Source organism: Papilio machaon, chromosome 16 (assembly GCF_912999745.1).
Source record: "Papilio machaon chromosome 16, ilPapMach1.1, whole genome shotgun sequence".
In the NCBI taxonomy this organism is placed as follows: domain Eukaryota; kingdom Metazoa; phylum Arthropoda; class Insecta; order Lepidoptera; family Papilionidae; genus Papilio; species Papilio machaon.
In genome coordinates this window covers 6,172,891-6,190,352 of record NC_060001.1, presented here as the reverse complement: position 1 = coordinate 6,190,352, position 17,462 = coordinate 6,172,891, and the positions used below count along the sequence as shown (strand labels likewise).

Sequence of the window (17,462 nt, the reverse complement as noted above, 5' to 3'; positions counted from 1 at the left end):
AATAAAAGACACCTACAGTACGTTAAAAAACTTCAGAAACTTTTCTGACAATGACTGGGGTGGCGCTAGTGTGCTCTCATAATTTAGTTTGGTCAGATATCCTTATCAATCTATAAGTTGAATATTGTATAATTGAGTAGCAGGTCGATGTTAAAATACTAGAAATATATGTTTATTGTGAAGTATTTATTATGTATAATATTAAGATGTATACCTTTATTCAGATGTGAAAAATCGTTGCTGAATAGTTTTAGTATACTCGAAAAATAATTATTTATCCGTTTATTTAATTTTCGTCACGTATATATCGACGCTGGAAAGCGTAAACGCTGTAACCCCGAAAGTATGAACTTTACAGGAGAGCCAAAAAATCATAACTCGTGAGCTGATACGCCTACAAGCATGCGGTATTTAGCAATGTTGTGTAGTTTGTGCTAACCTATAATAAAATCATTATCGATTGATAATGGTTGAAATTATTAACGTGTGAAAAACATATTCGCGATTTCAGGGGTTACAGCGTTTATGCTTTCAAGTGTCGATATGTTGATGGTTACCTCTACCAGCCCTTCTTAAATTTTATATTAATAAATAATTAACATATTGATGTGCTCTTTTGTCTACTGTTAATTACACACTGTTAATAAAAACTTGTTGAATTCAGGAATTTCGCCTTTATTTACTCTCAAAAGAATATATTACATTTGGTACAAAACTCACTTTTATCAACACACATATACTTGAGTTCCCTCACAGCCAAGATTGTTTACTAAATAAGTATAACAAATAAATATAAAATTTAAAACATGTTAGCTTGCGCGAACATTGAAACGAGAAAAAAAAACATGGATTTTGCATTTTGGTCAATCAGTCTCTTATAAATGTACCTATAAGTTAAAACTTAAATAATAAACTTTGGAATGTAGGAATAAAAACTTAAACGAATGAGTATCTCTAATAATTAATTACTAAGAAATTATGGCTATTAAAATTTGATAACAAATATAAACAAGAAATATTGCTACTGAGTTAAACAGTATCGTCTTGGCTTACGTTCATAAAAACTGTCATCATTTACAGTATCGTTTTTCTATTAAAAAAAAAAACTTATAACATGTTATACTCACACAAACTTTCGTTATAGGTATGACTTTTAAAAGTTACTAGCTTTTACCCGCGACTCCGTCCGCGCGGAATAAAAAATAGAAAACGGGGTAGAAATTATCCTATGTCCGTTTCCTGGTTCTAAGCTACCTGCCCACCAATTTTCAGTCAAATCTATTCAGCCGTTCTTGAGTTATAAATAGTGTAACTAACACGACTTTCTTTTATATATATAGATTTCATAACTACGTTTACAGTTATAGTCAGTATTGAATAAAAAAAACTAGTGATTTTGGAAAATTGCGACATTAAAAGATTATATTTTTATTATATGAATATAAAGGATGTCCCTAAAGGCTTTGTCTTAAAGCTTTAAATTTCTGTATCGACTTAGATCAAATATACATATAAATATACATTAGTACTTACATCAAAATAGTTTAATTTACAACAATATCTTAGACTATAAAAATAGCTTTTAGCAATTAAATATTATGCTTTAACGTTGTTAAACAGCTATTTTTTGAACATCCCTAGTATCAACCATCATAGATTAAACGACACCGTTATTTACGAGATTATTATTATGGTTCAGTTGTTTTTGCGTTCCGTTTTTGGAATTAAACGATGAATCTCTTCTTCCGTTCCTCTCACTGGTCAGAGAGCTTCGTGCGCGGACTAAAGTTGCTGCAGAAATTTCCATCGAGTCGCCGAAAGGGAACCGGGATCCTCTTCGCATACTTCCATTGCGATATCTTGCATTCTGCAACACACAAATGATTTTGTTAAATTAAAAATTAAGCTAAACATTTAATCACATTAAACAGTTTTTCAGTGTCACTCGCTCACTGGAAAATCTAACTGTCACCGAACTTTTTTTTTTAAGTAATGATATTCGTCTTACCGGACCCGTATGCCAACGGTTTCTGTTGAATACACCATAAACAATAGGGTTGGCGCAAGAGTTTGTGCAAGAGAATAGCCACATAGCTTTCTGAAAAGCAGGATCTAGACTTCTCACGGATTCTTTGTCTATCCAATACCTAGAACGAAAAATTATATTTTGTAAATCAATTGTAAACGTTGATAAAAATTACATTTGACGTTTATCCAACTTAGGGTGAGTTTCCATCGAATTAAAGGACAGGTGTAATGGTAGTGGAAATTGACGATTTTGATTGTTCGGTTTACATTCAAGTTTAGACAATTTAAAATACTAGAAATTATCTAAATTAGTTTTCGGAAAACAATTATCTTAATTAAATCTTCCGCACTTTGTTCTTAAATGGACATCCTTACTGTAGATTTGGTATGAAAAATCTACACTAAGTATCGCCTTTAATACTAATTAACCAATGTCCCAACTAACCAAGTGTGACCAATTGTAACCTAAATTAGAGTACATACTCACCATAAGCAGTAACAGTAGTAAGGAGACCAGCACGTGAAAAATACCAAGACAATAGTAACAGTCATCTTCAAAGTCCTCGCTCGAGCTCGACCGAGTATACCAACACCGCTACGTCGCATTTTATCTGGAATTGAAATGCCTATATATTACTTGAGATTTAGCCGATAGAAGTTCAGTTACGTTCGTTTGTAGTATACCAGTTTCAAGTAGGATTTTCGTTTTAGAAGTGAGATTTTAATCTCGCTTTAAATGTGTAATTTTACGAACAAAGCTTCTTTTAATCCCTATCAGAACAATGAAATTAAGAGTACGTCTTCGGACCTGTCTTATGTAAGGCATAAATCCGCCAAATTACAATTTTATGAACATTTTTATCATGGTAAAAGTATTTGGCAAATGGTCTATGTAATTGTAATATAATACCATTAGCGGTGTTGGCTCTGCGTATGATCTCGGCGAGGGCTGCGGAGGAGCAGTAAAGAGTGGACACCAATGGAGCGATGTACATTAGCGTCATGTTGACGAGGAAGTAGGCGAACTCATGTCGTTCCGTCGGCAAAGAGCCATATGATACGCATTGAAAGTATCTGTAATAGAATAAAATATCAGATATTTTAGGTGCAAGTATTAAAACTTTCGAATTTTGTGAACATTTTTGGTTGTTTTGGTGATTTTTACTTTTGAATTTTTGTATATATTATTATTTTTATTCTGATCATCCTTAACCGAATATAAGGTGATGTACTGTTTCCTGTTTTAACTTTGTCACATAGTAATTAGTTTATATAACTTCAATATGGATTCAACACATGTTCCATAATATGAGCACGTGTTCCACTCCGTGATTGTGATACAGAAAGTTATTTCCGATTCGAGGAAATTTCCTATTTCAATTGGAAATTCTAATAATTCCATTACCGAATATACTCTGTACACATACAAGATCTTTTTTATTAAAGTACTATACTACTGTACTGTACTGTATATAGTCATATTTTATGGCAAAAATTTCCCACTTATTAATTATATTATGCAAGAATTTTAGTAAAGCCATTTCTAAAAAAACCTACAATTTTGCTATCGAATTCTGTAGCGAATAATTGTTAACTGAAACGAAATAGATGTAATTATCTGCAATTCAGACGTTAAATTATATAAATTGAATCATTAATTGAATGGACAGAGCGTTAGATCGTATCCCCGCAGTGTACCCCAGTGTCCCTGCAAATTACCGGAGTGTACCCGCCTTGTGGCGTGACCCCATTGCCGTGACACCTCTGTAATAAGTATTCAAAGGCTGTCGTCAACCTTAGCTTACTATAGTCGCGTTAATTGACAAGGATTGAAACATCAAATACCACAATAAATATACACATAATTAACTTACATTTCACTGATGTAAACAAAATTTATATTTACAATGATTTGGTAAGTTGATATATGGGTTGAAGGCTTTACCCTTCTTAATCCTCGCACTTCTACCCATGGCCGTCGCCAGACGATAATCTAGGCTAAATCTAGAATGTTGCAGCTACTATTAATATCGTCTTATTCAAAGCAGTATTTGTATTTTACATTATTATTTTCTCTAAGGGGAGTTGCAACCCCCCCCCCTTCCCCCATGGCGACGCCCAGGCTTCTCCCACTTAACTTAGACATCATAATTATTAGCGGGGCATCGGTAACTTAACAGTTAAGTATCTATGTGGGTAGCCTTAGTCACTTTATCCTTGGAGTGACGCTTGTTTTTTTGCAGTGTAGTATAAATATCATACCCTTTAACATCAGGATGCTCTTCCAGGTGGAATATAAAGCTCTGCGGCAGGCTTGCGAGACCAGCGCATACCCAGGCGGTGGCTAGCGCCTTCCGCACGCGCGCCTCCCATTTGACATTCAAAGGCTTCAGAATTGCGTAGTATCTGAAATAATGTAACTGTGTATACTCTATGTAACTCAAAACCAGTTATTATTATTTCTAAGGCCATAACCGATTGATGTTTTATTATTTTGTCCCAAATATAATTGGCCTTTATAGATTAGATAGATCTATGATAAAAAGACGTACAAAGCAAAATCAAAAACAGAATAAAATTATATTTATTATAATAAAATCATACACAGCATATATCAATTTTTGTTTGCGATAAAAAAAAACTGCTTTGCTCTCTGTCACGGTCTGTCTGAACGGACTTTAAACGCTTTTCGTTGCAATTCAAAGAGACTTTTTCTTTTAGAAAAGTACTAAACTTTTGACTTTAGAGCGACTATGTTTTGAAAAAACTAAGATTACATTATTTTTGTACTAGTATTTTGTATTAGTGGAATCAAAGTTCACAATCTGGAGGTTTTTCATAGACATATAGGCTTGGAAAGTTACCTATCCACGGCGATACATATGAGGACGAAACTGGAGAGATAGAGGCCGAATGTCCTGGTGAACATCATAAGGCGGCACATGAAGTCGCCCGCTAGCCACTGCACTGTGCCCGCCCATGCTATCTCCAGCGGCATCATCAAGAATGTCACCTGTATACCACGCATACTGTTAGGCTGGCTTTGCAATGCCGAAACACCGTTATAAACATGTGTTTCCACAGTGGAAATCCACTGTTAGTTGAGCATCAACTAATTACATGTACTTACAAGTCGGATCGCTAGGCCGATCGGCCCAACGGGAAACAGCCTTATACTTTAAACATGAATAAAAAACAGTAGATTTATAAATTACTACATACCATCAGATCGGCGACTGCTAAATGCATGAGTAGCAAGTCGAGTCTACTCGCGCGAGCCGCTCGCCTCCTCTTTAGTAGCTGCGACAGGACAGTCAAGTTGCCCGTTGCCGATATTATCATCAATACAGTGTACACTGTTATAGACACCATATGTCCATGGTTGAAGCGCATTTCTAATGGCAGTTCATTGCTGGTGTTCAAATGCGTCCAGTTTTTCTGTGACGCGCCCCCCGGACCAGATACCTTCTCGTCTATATCCATGATAATAATCTTCTAATCCTTTCTATAGTCTTTGTCTACACGTAAACATTTTGATCACGTAATGCGTAATCTCGATCATTTCGTGGGGAATTTTCGGTGTACGGGAATTCATTGGATCGTGCCTGGAACAAAGGATTTCTCGCTTGATATATGAAGCAAATTGACTTTTTTCTGACAAGTGAAAAGTAAAGGAGCAGAAAATATCGGAATACATTGAAATCATGTGGTAAAAGTAGCGTCGGAAAAAATTAATAAATATTTTGTACTCGATTTTAATATTGTCTTGTACGTTAATGAAGCCATATCTCTGATAACTTAGGGAAGCTGGTATTTATCCTACAGTGTTGTATGTTGTATAATGTCTAAGTAAATATTCTAGTAGCTACAGGTTCTAGGTTCGAATCACACTTTTGATTTTGTCGTAAACCATAACCGTAATTGATATTTAGAAATAATTAATAGAAAAAAACTTTTTAAAAACAAGGTTTCATTATGTTGTTGTTAATTAAAAGAAGTAAAAATTTAAAACAGAAAAACTAATCTTCAAGACGATTCAAACGAGCCCAAACTCGATGTGATTTTGTCGTTTCATTGTAAAGTTCCTACGGCTACCTTCCAACTTCATAATTAGATAACAACCATCATCATCAAAATATTGCACTATCACGCGATTTACATGTATGAAAAATTTGAGTTGAATCAGTAACATCTGGATAGGTGAAACTAAATAAAAGCTTTTATAAAGGAATAGTTAGAAATTATCAAAATTGTTTGTTGCAAATTGTTTGCTTGTACAAAAGTAAAATAAAAAAAAACTGTTATTTCGAATAATTCAGTACGCTTTAATGTTATTGTGATAATATTTAGATTTATGTATTTTTATTTCCTACTAGCTGTCGCCCGCGACTCCTTTCGCGCGCATTTCAAAAACTTAATAGGGGTATGACAAATAGATGTTGGCCGATTCTCAGACCTACTCAGTGTGCTCACAACATTTCATGAGAATCGGTCAAGCCGTTTCGGAGGAGTACGGGAACGAACATTGTGACACAAGAATTTTATATATAAGATTTTTGATACTTTTCCTCACGGCATAAAAAGAATATATCAGTAATAGACTTTTTAATTATTTTTATAACAAATAATATGAAAGTATTTCATCAATCGATAATTAAACTCAATAATAAAAGTTGACTCAAAGTACAAAGTTCTTTCTAAGCTTTGCGGTATGGGGTATAGTGCCAAACAAACTTTATGGCGGATCGCAATTTCGTATTAAACACTGCAATGCTAATGTTACAGTTTCGACTGCCGTGACACATGAATTAGTTCTTGATAGTAAAGACTTGTTCGGACGACGATGACGATTATCACAAATATAGAGGTGGTAAAAAATGACAGTACCACTGAAGTTTTTAATGATCACTAACTAAGTACCTAGCGATAAGAGCTTAAAGTTTTGTTTTATTTATAGTGTTTAATTACTAATTTTTATTGTTAGTGCATTTTTAGATATAATTTTGAATTATATAACTATAATTGTTTCGTTTCTACCATATTTCATTTTAATGTATTCCTCCCAAGTAAGGTTGGCGACAGGCAGGCGGCCGGCCGTAAAAAAATAAGCCAAAACTTTGAGGTTTATTAAACCTTGTGCGCCGATTCCACGTAAATGGGATAAAGCCAGGGAGATGATGATGAAAGCGACAGACTACAACATGTATCAATACTAGTCCACAGACGAAACACAATGTCAAGTGTCGGTGGGACATATACATACTCGTATATTCGCAGCTAACCTCGAGCCTTGGTGAAGTTTGAATCGTTTAATATAAACTGTCAACGTTAAAATCACTTTCAGAAAGATAGAAAGTTTTTAAATCAATTTTGTTAAAACATGGAGATTGATTCAAGTCACCGGTAACTCAGTTTGTACTCTGCTTGTCGTGATAATTAAAAAGTTGACTTTGTTTTTTTATTTGATTGAACCAATTTTGAAATTAGGTCAATATAATTAATCCTCCCATATTGTATTATCATGACGTCTGATAAGGTAATTTATAAGAGTAACTTCAGTTGGTAAATGGCTATCACATGGACGTGTACATTTCGGTCCAGTCAGATCCGATCGTTAAAATAAAATGAAAGCAATCATTATTATGTCTATTATTTCGTACTTTTACGTCATCGATATAAAAATAGAAACGATATAAACAGGAAAGGAGAAAGGCTTCAACGCGGTACAAGTTTAAGTAGTAATAAATTGAAGTTCTCATTCAGCTTGGAGTGCTCTTAAGTAACCCTAATAAGTAACCCTATGAAAGCGTCCATACTACTTGACATTAAATAGCTTTACCGCATTAAAAAACATTTATAATTTTGAAGATACTCTAATTCAATGGGAATGAGAAATTATATTTACACATGTCACTGGTTGACAATTTTATTTATTTTCTATGGGTTTATTTCAAAACATTTCAGTGTTCTAATTGATGATACTAACATGTATATTTTTAATAAGTCTGTGATTACATCCTTATTAAGGTGTTGTTTAGATAGGTTTGTTATAATTTCTCTTTTCTATTGAATTTGAACAAAGAGATAATCGAATGAAAACATAAGTATAATTTTTAATCTGTTAGGAAATATTATTAGAGGAAATACGAAATGTTGGTTACGAAACTAGAATCTTTAAGTGATTTGTTATGGTATATATATTTATTTCTGTATTTTATATAACTGTATTATGTATAAATAACGTAAATAAAATATTTATATCGATTGTATATGTTTAAGGACCTAGGATAGTGGACTGTATAAAGGCTGGTTTACTGCCGTCTTGAAAAACGATGAATATTCCGGTCAGGGTTCGTTCGGAAGGGTCGTCCGATGCCGGTGGGGTCCAAGATGGCGAGTGTCGCCGACGGTCGTGACGTCGGTCGTGACGTCGCGGCACCAGGCTTGCCATGTCTCAACAGTATATATGTCAGGTTATGATAATTTTTTAAGATATTACAGATTATAATAATAAAAACCATAACAATACCTCACTGTGATAAATCTATAACGTAATTGTGAAACTTTGTTCGTAACTAACTTCAGATAAAGACGGCGGCGTTGAAAATCTCAATTTTCGTTCCCAAGACGAAACAATTAGCATACGTTTTAGACGAAGTTTAACATTTCTTTGAATTGCGAAATTGTAAGAATTTATAAAGCGAAATCTAAAGCCGCTACTGGGAAAGTCAGAAAACAATAAAAAAACTGGTAGGATGTAACTAGATTTTAAGATAAAAATAATTGTAATTGAAATAAAAAGGCACATAACTATGGTAAAATTTATTAGAAAGGAGAAATTATAACAAACCTTTCCAAACAATTTAACCTTTATAAGGCTGTAATCACAGAATTATTAAGAACAGACATGTTTGTATCATCAATTTAAACACTGAAACGTTCCAAAATAATTCAATAATTCAATTTGTTTGATGTCAATTCAACATTGTAAGTCAGTGATATGAAAAATACATCATTACTACATAATGAAAAATATAACACTTATGTATGGTAGAAGAGCATATTTGTATGTATATTTGTATATATAGTATATACATACATAATTGTATATTAGGATTTTAATCAAATTTGACACAGACATAGCCTGGAAGAACACAGGCTACTAATTAATATATTTTTTTAATTCTATACCTAAGTACTTGTTAATACTTTAGTCGCCAAAGTTCTGCTTTAACTTTCATAGTTAATTCGAACATATCCCATGAAATTGGCGATTCGACTTTGTTATTGTAGCTCTAGTAACAGGTCAAATTATATTTGGCATATGTTTTTTCTGGATCCCACAAAGGTGACCTTATTAATATTCTGTCAGTGACTAAGTTATTGATTACGCTATTCGAGAACACTTAAAGTAGCAGCCATGCTCAAATGCACACATTTAACTATTTTCAAAACTGCCCAACTGGCTTCAAATGAAATTTCGTAAATTATGGTATAGTCGGTTTCCAATGATGACTCATTCGAGCAAAGAAATATCTATGGTGATATCTTTCATGCTTCGGAAAAAAATTAGATAACAATAAAGATGGACAGTAAAGAAGACACCCTGCTATTCATGTTAGTCTCTCCTGTCCCACTGGGTTGCCTGGAAGACATCGCTTATAGCGATAAGGCCGCCTTTGCTATGTAAATAACTTTTTAGTCACTTTTGGAACGAAGTTCCTTATCGCGCGTTGTGAAAGGGGGCTAGACGGAAAAAAATCTTACGAAAAGTTGTCACGACACTTTTTGCTATAGTAAGTATGTTAACGACGAATGAGCGCTACTTCACCATGGCAACGACGTGACAATATATAACGAAAATTCATAGAAATAAAATGTACTTCTTGTGAAGACTTAAGTTTTTTATTCATAGAATAAACATTGGTTCCTTCACTAAAATCGAAAGGAACTTCGTTCCATCCGGGTGTCCCTTGACACCTCTCAAGTTTTTTGTATAATTTATTAAGCAATAAGAGTTAATAAATAAAAAAATAAAGATAATGCGACTGTGGATATCCACGTTAAGCTAGAACTGTATTTAAATGGGTGTAATGTTCCAGTGACGACTGATGTTAGTTTTAGATGAGTTTGCGCAGGCAGGGTAGGTACATAAAATATGCATTTATATGCAAAGAGGATTTAAAGACAACGCCTTTAACGCTTCAGATTCTCACAAGATTTTGCATATTTTACCATGTTAATAGCTTTAAAATTTTATATACACTCAAAGATATTAGTTTTTCATTAAGGGAGTTTTAGATTTAGTGACATACATCAACACTTAAGGAATTTTTATATAACCATCAAACGTCTCTGAGTGTGGCAATTAAATTTGATACCTTTTTGAAACTCAATAATATGTACTAGCCAGATTATTCTACCCACTTACTAGCTGTCGCCCGCGTGGAATTAAAAGAAAACTTAGTAAGTAGCCTATATGTTCTTCCACACTGTGTTCTACATCTGTGCCAAATTTCATCAAGATCCGTTAAACCGTTCCGGAGTTACCTTCTGACAAACATCCATCCATCCATCCATCTAAACCTTCGCACTTTATAATTATCATTTACAATTAGTAAGATTGTACTTTAAGCTTTTAAAAAGGACTTTAAAATCGTTATTTTGAAAATTCCGTAATGATTAACTTAGGTTTTTCTATAACGACTCATGTATCGCAATTATAAAAAAGTATTTTAAAAAAATAATAGACAACAGCAAGTCACATCCCTAACCTAGAGTTGTAGGCAGAGACTACGGATCTTCATTTGGCAGTCCTGACCTACTACTCTCGCTTCTTCTACATTACTACGTCAACGGATGTAAAGTAATAATAATTGGAACGAAGTTCCTTATCGCGCGTTGTGAAAGGGGTCTAGACGGAAAAAATTCTTACGAAAAGTTGTCACGACACTTTTTGCTATAGTAAGCTATTGTAAGCTGTGCGATGTCGCATGTTTCTCTGTCTGTCTCTCTCTCTCTTATAGAAAGCAAGCCAGATATTTTTATTTCTATTTCGCATTGAACAGTGTGGTGTCGCGACTTAAAAAAAAATTATTACAATTCCTTCACTAATTAATCGAAAGGAACTTCGTTCCATCCGGGTGTCCCTTGACACCTCTCAAGTTTTTTATAATACATTTTAATTTCAAAACACAACTATTATACAGATGTTTTTGGTTGAGGCGTCCTTTTAAGTAAGTACTACACTTACTAAACGGTGAACGAGGACTAAATAAAAACATCATTAAATTGTTTCCTTTCTATTCTAGTTTTCTTTTTATTAAAAAAAAAAAAACTAATTACACTCAGACGGACATCTCATTATTTTGTGAGAATATTATTTAGCGCCGGAGGCTTTGCAAAATATAAAATACTGTACTAAAACGTTTTATAAAATAATTTATATCTTAAAACAGATTAAAACAAAAATGATGAGGCATTTGAAATTGAAATTTTATTTGAAAAGGTTTTAAGAGATACAATTTGCAATAGACTTATAATATTTTATGATTGAAAAAAGCTTCCACGGCGATATAATTCTAGTGAGAGGTAGATTTAACGAGGGAGGAATATGAACCTAATCCCATGATCTACAAAATCATTTAGCCCTTAAAGAAAAGAAGTCAAATAGTTTTGACATAAAGAAATGCGCGCGAAAAATATTATGCAAGGACATTTTTATATTCCAAATTGTATTGGAACGAAGTTCCTTATCGCGCGTTGTGAAAGGGGGCTAGACGGAAAAAATACTTACGAAAAGTTGTCACGACACTTTTTGCTATAGACGAATGAGCGCTACTTCACCATGGCAACGACTTGACAATATATAACGAAAATTCATAGAAATAAAATGTACTTCTTGTGAAGACTTAAGTTTTTTATTCATAGAATAAACATTGGTTCCTTTACTATTTAATTGAAAGGAACTTCGTTCCATCCGGGTGTCTCTTGACACCTCTCAAGTTTTTTTTATCTCATAGTATGTAAACAGGTTGATAGATTTTCACGTGAGTTGTAATTCGATTCGTAACGTCACCCGGAATGTTATAGTTCCCTTTGGGTTTATTTTGTTTTCCATTTAATTCATTATTAGTTTCAAGTTTGTTAGAAGCGATCGTAGTATTCTAGTTTGCTACTAAAGGGGTCATTGTGTCTAGAAGGTCAGCAATGCGAGCTGTGAGGACACAAGTCGTTAGCGATGTCGCCTTATCACGACATCTACATAACTTGTTGACAGTCGACACCTTCACAAACTGTTTGCTCACATCTTTATAACTTAAAGTGCATAAATATTTATTGTTTATGCATTCCAAGTTGTACCGATTTGGATTATGAACGATAAACAGTTGACAGTCAAGAAAAAAACTAGTTCCTCTCTAAAATGGCGGTCTATGTTTTAGTGGAATTTTTCATGATTACACATGAAAAAAAACCGTAATCACGAGGTAATCGGCGTGATTTAAAGTACTTGGAGGAATTTTGGCGCCATCTTTTTTTTTAATCGGTCAACCTGAAAAATGTGCGCTCCGTTCTGCCAACGTTATGGAAAATATTTGTTATCGGAGCCTTTTTACTTTTTATCCCTTCAGGGATTAAAGGATCAAAGGCCTAAAATGACATACCACGCTTTTTGTAATTTATCAGAGTTATACTGTCAAAGTCTTGCCTTACGATGTTATCAAGATTTTATTACTTTTTCATAATCTGCATTAGACTTTTCTGAATTCTTTGCAAAATCTCTTTAATCGAATACTTGATTTTTTTCTTTCTAATATTATCCTCTTCTTTACAAACCATTTTCTTGTACCCTAACAACATTAATAGAAGGTGGATTGAGATTTGATCCCAGTCTTTGTAGTCTTCTTTCATCGTCATTTATTGTTTCAGCAAATTCAGCTACTTTAAAATTACGTTCGATCTTAATAAAATTTAAATATTAAATTGTCTACCTAATTAACTATAATATTTAGTAATAGAAGGAATTTAATTCAACAGTGAAATAATTTGATCAATGGTGAACCTCACAAAGTACCTTTGGCATGTAAAGCGGAGAGACGAGGCCGGAGATTGTCTCTGTACAGTCGATAACAGAAATGTATTTCATTCATATTATATGTGTGTTATTCAATGTGGGTACAGTCGAGAACATTTTTCCATTTTTATATTTAACATTAGTATTGTAGGTAATAAAAACTGAAAATAACCTACATGATAATATGTTTTAGTATAAACGTGCAGTATAAAAAAATAAAAAACATTCAAAATCTTAAATCCGCTACACACCTTCATTCAAAACTAACGGTGAGACGGGCTTAAGTATTCTGTGTAGAACCTTCGTGTCAACATCGTCATTTATGGCATAATTTGGTGTACTTTACGTCCGATAGATACGCTGGATTTAAATATAAATTCCCAATGTTCAACTGTGTAGTTAAAACAGAAGGTGTGTATGTGCTGAAGAAGAATAAGATTTCTGTAAATCTGGTTACGTAGTTATTATTCGTGTAACATCCTTGTCAAATTTAATATCGACGGGTAACTCTTCAATTCGTCTTTCATATGATTCCCAACGTATTGTATGCGCTTTGTAAATAAGTGAGATATTTGGGACTGTCGTATTCGTTATATAAAAAGGGACCGGAGTTCTATTGTGTGATTTTGACTTTAGCTATGTATATTATTATCAAACGTTGAAGGGTCGATTCACTTTCATTTAGAAAAAAAAAATCCGTGAAATGAAAAAAATACGATTTTCTTTTTTTTTATCCAACCAACCCTTTAGATTTCCGTGAATCCATACGATATGTTTTTTCTTTTGAGTTAGTCCAGGATTTTTTATTTTTATTTATGTACAGTGGAGTTTAACGGTAATCCACCTTTAAAGCTATAATTGAAACGATAATGCAGAAATAATAACCAAATTTAAAGCAACTATTATAAGTGTGTTCGTAAAAAAAAGCAGGTAAATGTTTTGATTAATTGTGAGGCGGCGAAATTTAATTCGTTGCAAGAAACGTGTCATTTTTTCTAACGGCGAAACGCCGAGAACTGGGGCCATAGTATATGCAATAAGTTTATATTATTTCTAATAGAAAGAAACTAATTTACATTTGTTTACGGTTTGCGGCGCAGTGCAATTGGCTCGCGACGGGTGTGTGGCTGAGGCGTGCTCCATTATCATAGGTCAGACCCCGACCTTCCGAATACAAGATAACGATAAGAATATTTTCATCTCGGTCAGTATTAATAACATATACACATAAGTACGTATGTTGTATTATAAACAAATAGTCTGTTATTTTTTCTAATAGCATAAAAATACAGACGTTGTAGGGGCGTCTAGAGGGAGAAATAAAAATACGCGTCAGTCGTGGAGTTGCGGAAATCGAGCCCTTACAACTAACTAACAATGTGGTAGAAATAAGAGAGCAGGAACGTGAATTATTTATTTATACGATTATTTTTTAATTACTTCAGAATTATTATTAATCAACAATTTATTTTAGCAAAATATTTTCAACATCGCGAGTTGTAATCTTCGAAATAGTTTTGCGCGCCATCTGTCGCTACAACTTTTTATAACGTCTCGTACAATATTGCTTTTCCGTTAAATATTTTTCATTGAGTATGTACATTGGAATGAGGACATGAAATAACCCCTGTCAGTATAAGAATGTAATTTAACCACAACATGTTACATTCGTGACTCCCGGTCGCATACATTTTCCTCAGTACAAATACTTTAGTGTACTGAACCCCGGAAAAACCGTTGATCCTTAAGAAAATCTTCCTTTAATCTTAACACGAAATTTCGTTTCTAATTTTGTTTATACACTAACATTGTACATTTAGAGTGAGAAATCTTTATTAAGGACTTTTTAATTAAGCAAGAGGCCACTCTCCTTTTGACAGTAAAACATTTATAAAAAAATAATTCGTATATGCTTTTGGTTCACGTAAAACATCCATTCAATCCAGATATCATCTTAAATTCTATTACATTACATTATCTAGAATAGTGAATTGTGATTTCTATGTATGATAACGCTAATTAAATTATTAATGTCAAATAATCTAGTTTCACTTATAATTCGGTAGCTTAACATTTCAACTCTATCTCGTGTAATTCAACATCTAAATGGCGTATGTACCTAGTGTGTAATATGTACACATTTACACATATATACACCAGACGGCATGTTTACACAAACATTTAGTTTATAAACCTGTACTTTAATAAAATCAAATTAATCAAATAGTTTTGAATGTTAATCAAGTTTAACACGGCAGGAATTCGACCTTACATAATTTTCACACATTTTTTTATTACATTAACGAATATATATTATTGTGATGAAATAGGTTTTACTGTTTCTAAATTAGGGCATATAAAAATACCATTGTCACTGGCCACTTTGAATCAAAATTAAATCTTCATGAAGTCTGACTTCTGAACGTATACGTTTGAATATTAAAAAAAAAACTTCTAATTTTCTTCAAAAGAAACACTTTGTAGTATCTCATGCCGCTCTATATTTTATTCCTAAGTTACTCATATATTTTCAATCTTAGAAGACTTGTATATCTCATGTCTTTTAATATATACAGCAAAGTAAAAAGTTTTTAAGGATACATCAAAAGATATTAAAATACGTGTGCAGAATATACGATGATTATTTTCTTATGAGAAAACATGAATCTAAACAGATAAATTATCTGACAGTATTCTAGATATATAGGTATTTCTTAAATTTATCTTGCTATCAGATAATTTGAGACACAGACTTAAATTATATCTCGTAGTTATTACCTTTCGACCACAAGTCTATGTTCTGTACTATATCTAATACTAAATTCTACAAAAAACTGACTCAGAACTAATTTAAAAAATAAAAAAATGACTACAGAATTGTTATGTGATGAAAATCTTTCTGATATTATTATCGAAAAATAATTTTTACTTTTATAAACTTAGTTGTTTTGTTTGAATTTAGAAATTAAGTGATATTTTTAAAAGCTTCAGCAAAGCTTTCAAATAATCAATTTCCCCTCAAATTAATACATTTACTGGATTTCAATGTTCCCAAGCGCCCACTTTACATTCACCTGCTACCCTTTCAAACTGTTTGCATAAATCTTTTGCCTTAAAAATAATACGAAGTTATTGTTTTAACAGACAATTAAAAAGCAAATAAAGTGAGACTTGTGTCTCAATCGTCGTCTTCTTTTCAGTCGTTTATCAATTGATAAAATATTAATATTAAAAATAATTTTCTCTTTTTGTGATGTCTTACATTAAACTAAAAGGGATCTTTTTCATCAACAAAATTGTCGGAGGATGTGTAATCGAATTAAAATTCGCTGACGATGTCATTGATTGCCTACGGATTTCTTTTGGCATGTTTTAGTGTTTAAATCATACAATCATGTCTGTCATTAAATAAGTCTATGATAACAGTCTTATTAAGGTAAAATTGTTTAGACAGGTTTTTGATAATTCCCTTTATTTGGACTATACTTTAACACGTTACTAATAACTAACATCAATTTATAGTCTTGCCAGTTAATGTAAATTACATACAACTCATTACCCTAATTCCAATTTTAAACATCAATATTTCAAACATATATAAAAGCTAGCTGTCGCCCGCGACTCCGTCTGCGCAGCTTTAATAAAACGTAAGAAGAAGCCTATGTGTTCTTTCATATTATGTTCTACTTCAATGCCAAATTTCATCAAGATCAATTCAGCCGTTTTAAAGCCGTTTTAAACAAACTTCCATCCATCCATCCATCTAAACATTCGCACTTATAATATTAGTAAGAAGTAAGATAAGTTTCGTCTTTCGTCATTATGTGCAGCGACTGCAAACTACGGTCCATGTATGAAGAGCGGCAAGTGGTGATCATGTTACTTCATCCTCTTGAAGTCCGTGTATGTCGGTTATAGTTTTGCCTCAGAGAAGTCACAAGTGACAAATTGTCAGATAAGACAAGCTCGTTACAGTCCAGCGACATGTTTGTAAATATGTCGGCGCGATTGTGCACGCGCGATAAATATATTCTATATTATTATTATACTGCTAATTGGTATGTTCTTTGCCTTGTTTTTAAGTCGTAAAATATATCATTAAAACAAAAAAAATTACGTCAACACAATACTTTATTAACTTTAGGTCTCTTGATAACTGATCATTGGTTTCTGAGACCAAAATTGATGTATAACACATATTGTTATTATATATATATATATATATATATATATATATATATATATATATATGTATATATACATATATTACTTAACAAAGACATCAATCACAAGTCAATTGCATGAATTTCATTCAAAATGACAATGCTTTAAATAAGACAGATGACAAACAAATTATTCT

General features: G+C 32.8%; 1 protein-coding gene across 1 annotated transcript in view; it reads right to left on the bottom strand.

Moving 5' to 3' along the window:
* Window positions 1–1,621: 1,621 nt before the first annotated feature.
* LOC106716585 (adipokinetic hormone/corazonin-related peptide receptor variant I) overlaps window positions 1,622–17,462 on the bottom strand; it is a 34,594-nt gene continuing 18,753 nt past the window's right edge. Inside the window, exons 2-8 of the mRNA XM_014510120.2 lie at window positions 5,251–5,633; window positions 4,893–5,041; window positions 4,291–4,434; window positions 2,939–3,102; window positions 2,516–2,639; window positions 2,009–2,147; window positions 1,622–1,867 (exon numbers count right to left, since the gene is read on the bottom strand). Coding sequence (XP_014365606.2) covers window positions 1,658–1,867; window positions 2,009–2,147; window positions 2,516–2,639; window positions 2,939–3,102; window positions 4,291–4,434; window positions 4,893–5,041; window positions 5,251–5,511 — 1,191 coding nt within the window. The 5' untranslated portion in view covers window positions 5,512–5,633 and the 3' untranslated portion in view covers window positions 1,622–1,657. The remainder of the gene's footprint in view (window positions 1,868–2,008; window positions 2,148–2,515; window positions 2,640–2,938; window positions 3,103–4,290; window positions 4,435–4,892; window positions 5,042–5,250; window positions 5,634–17,462) is intronic.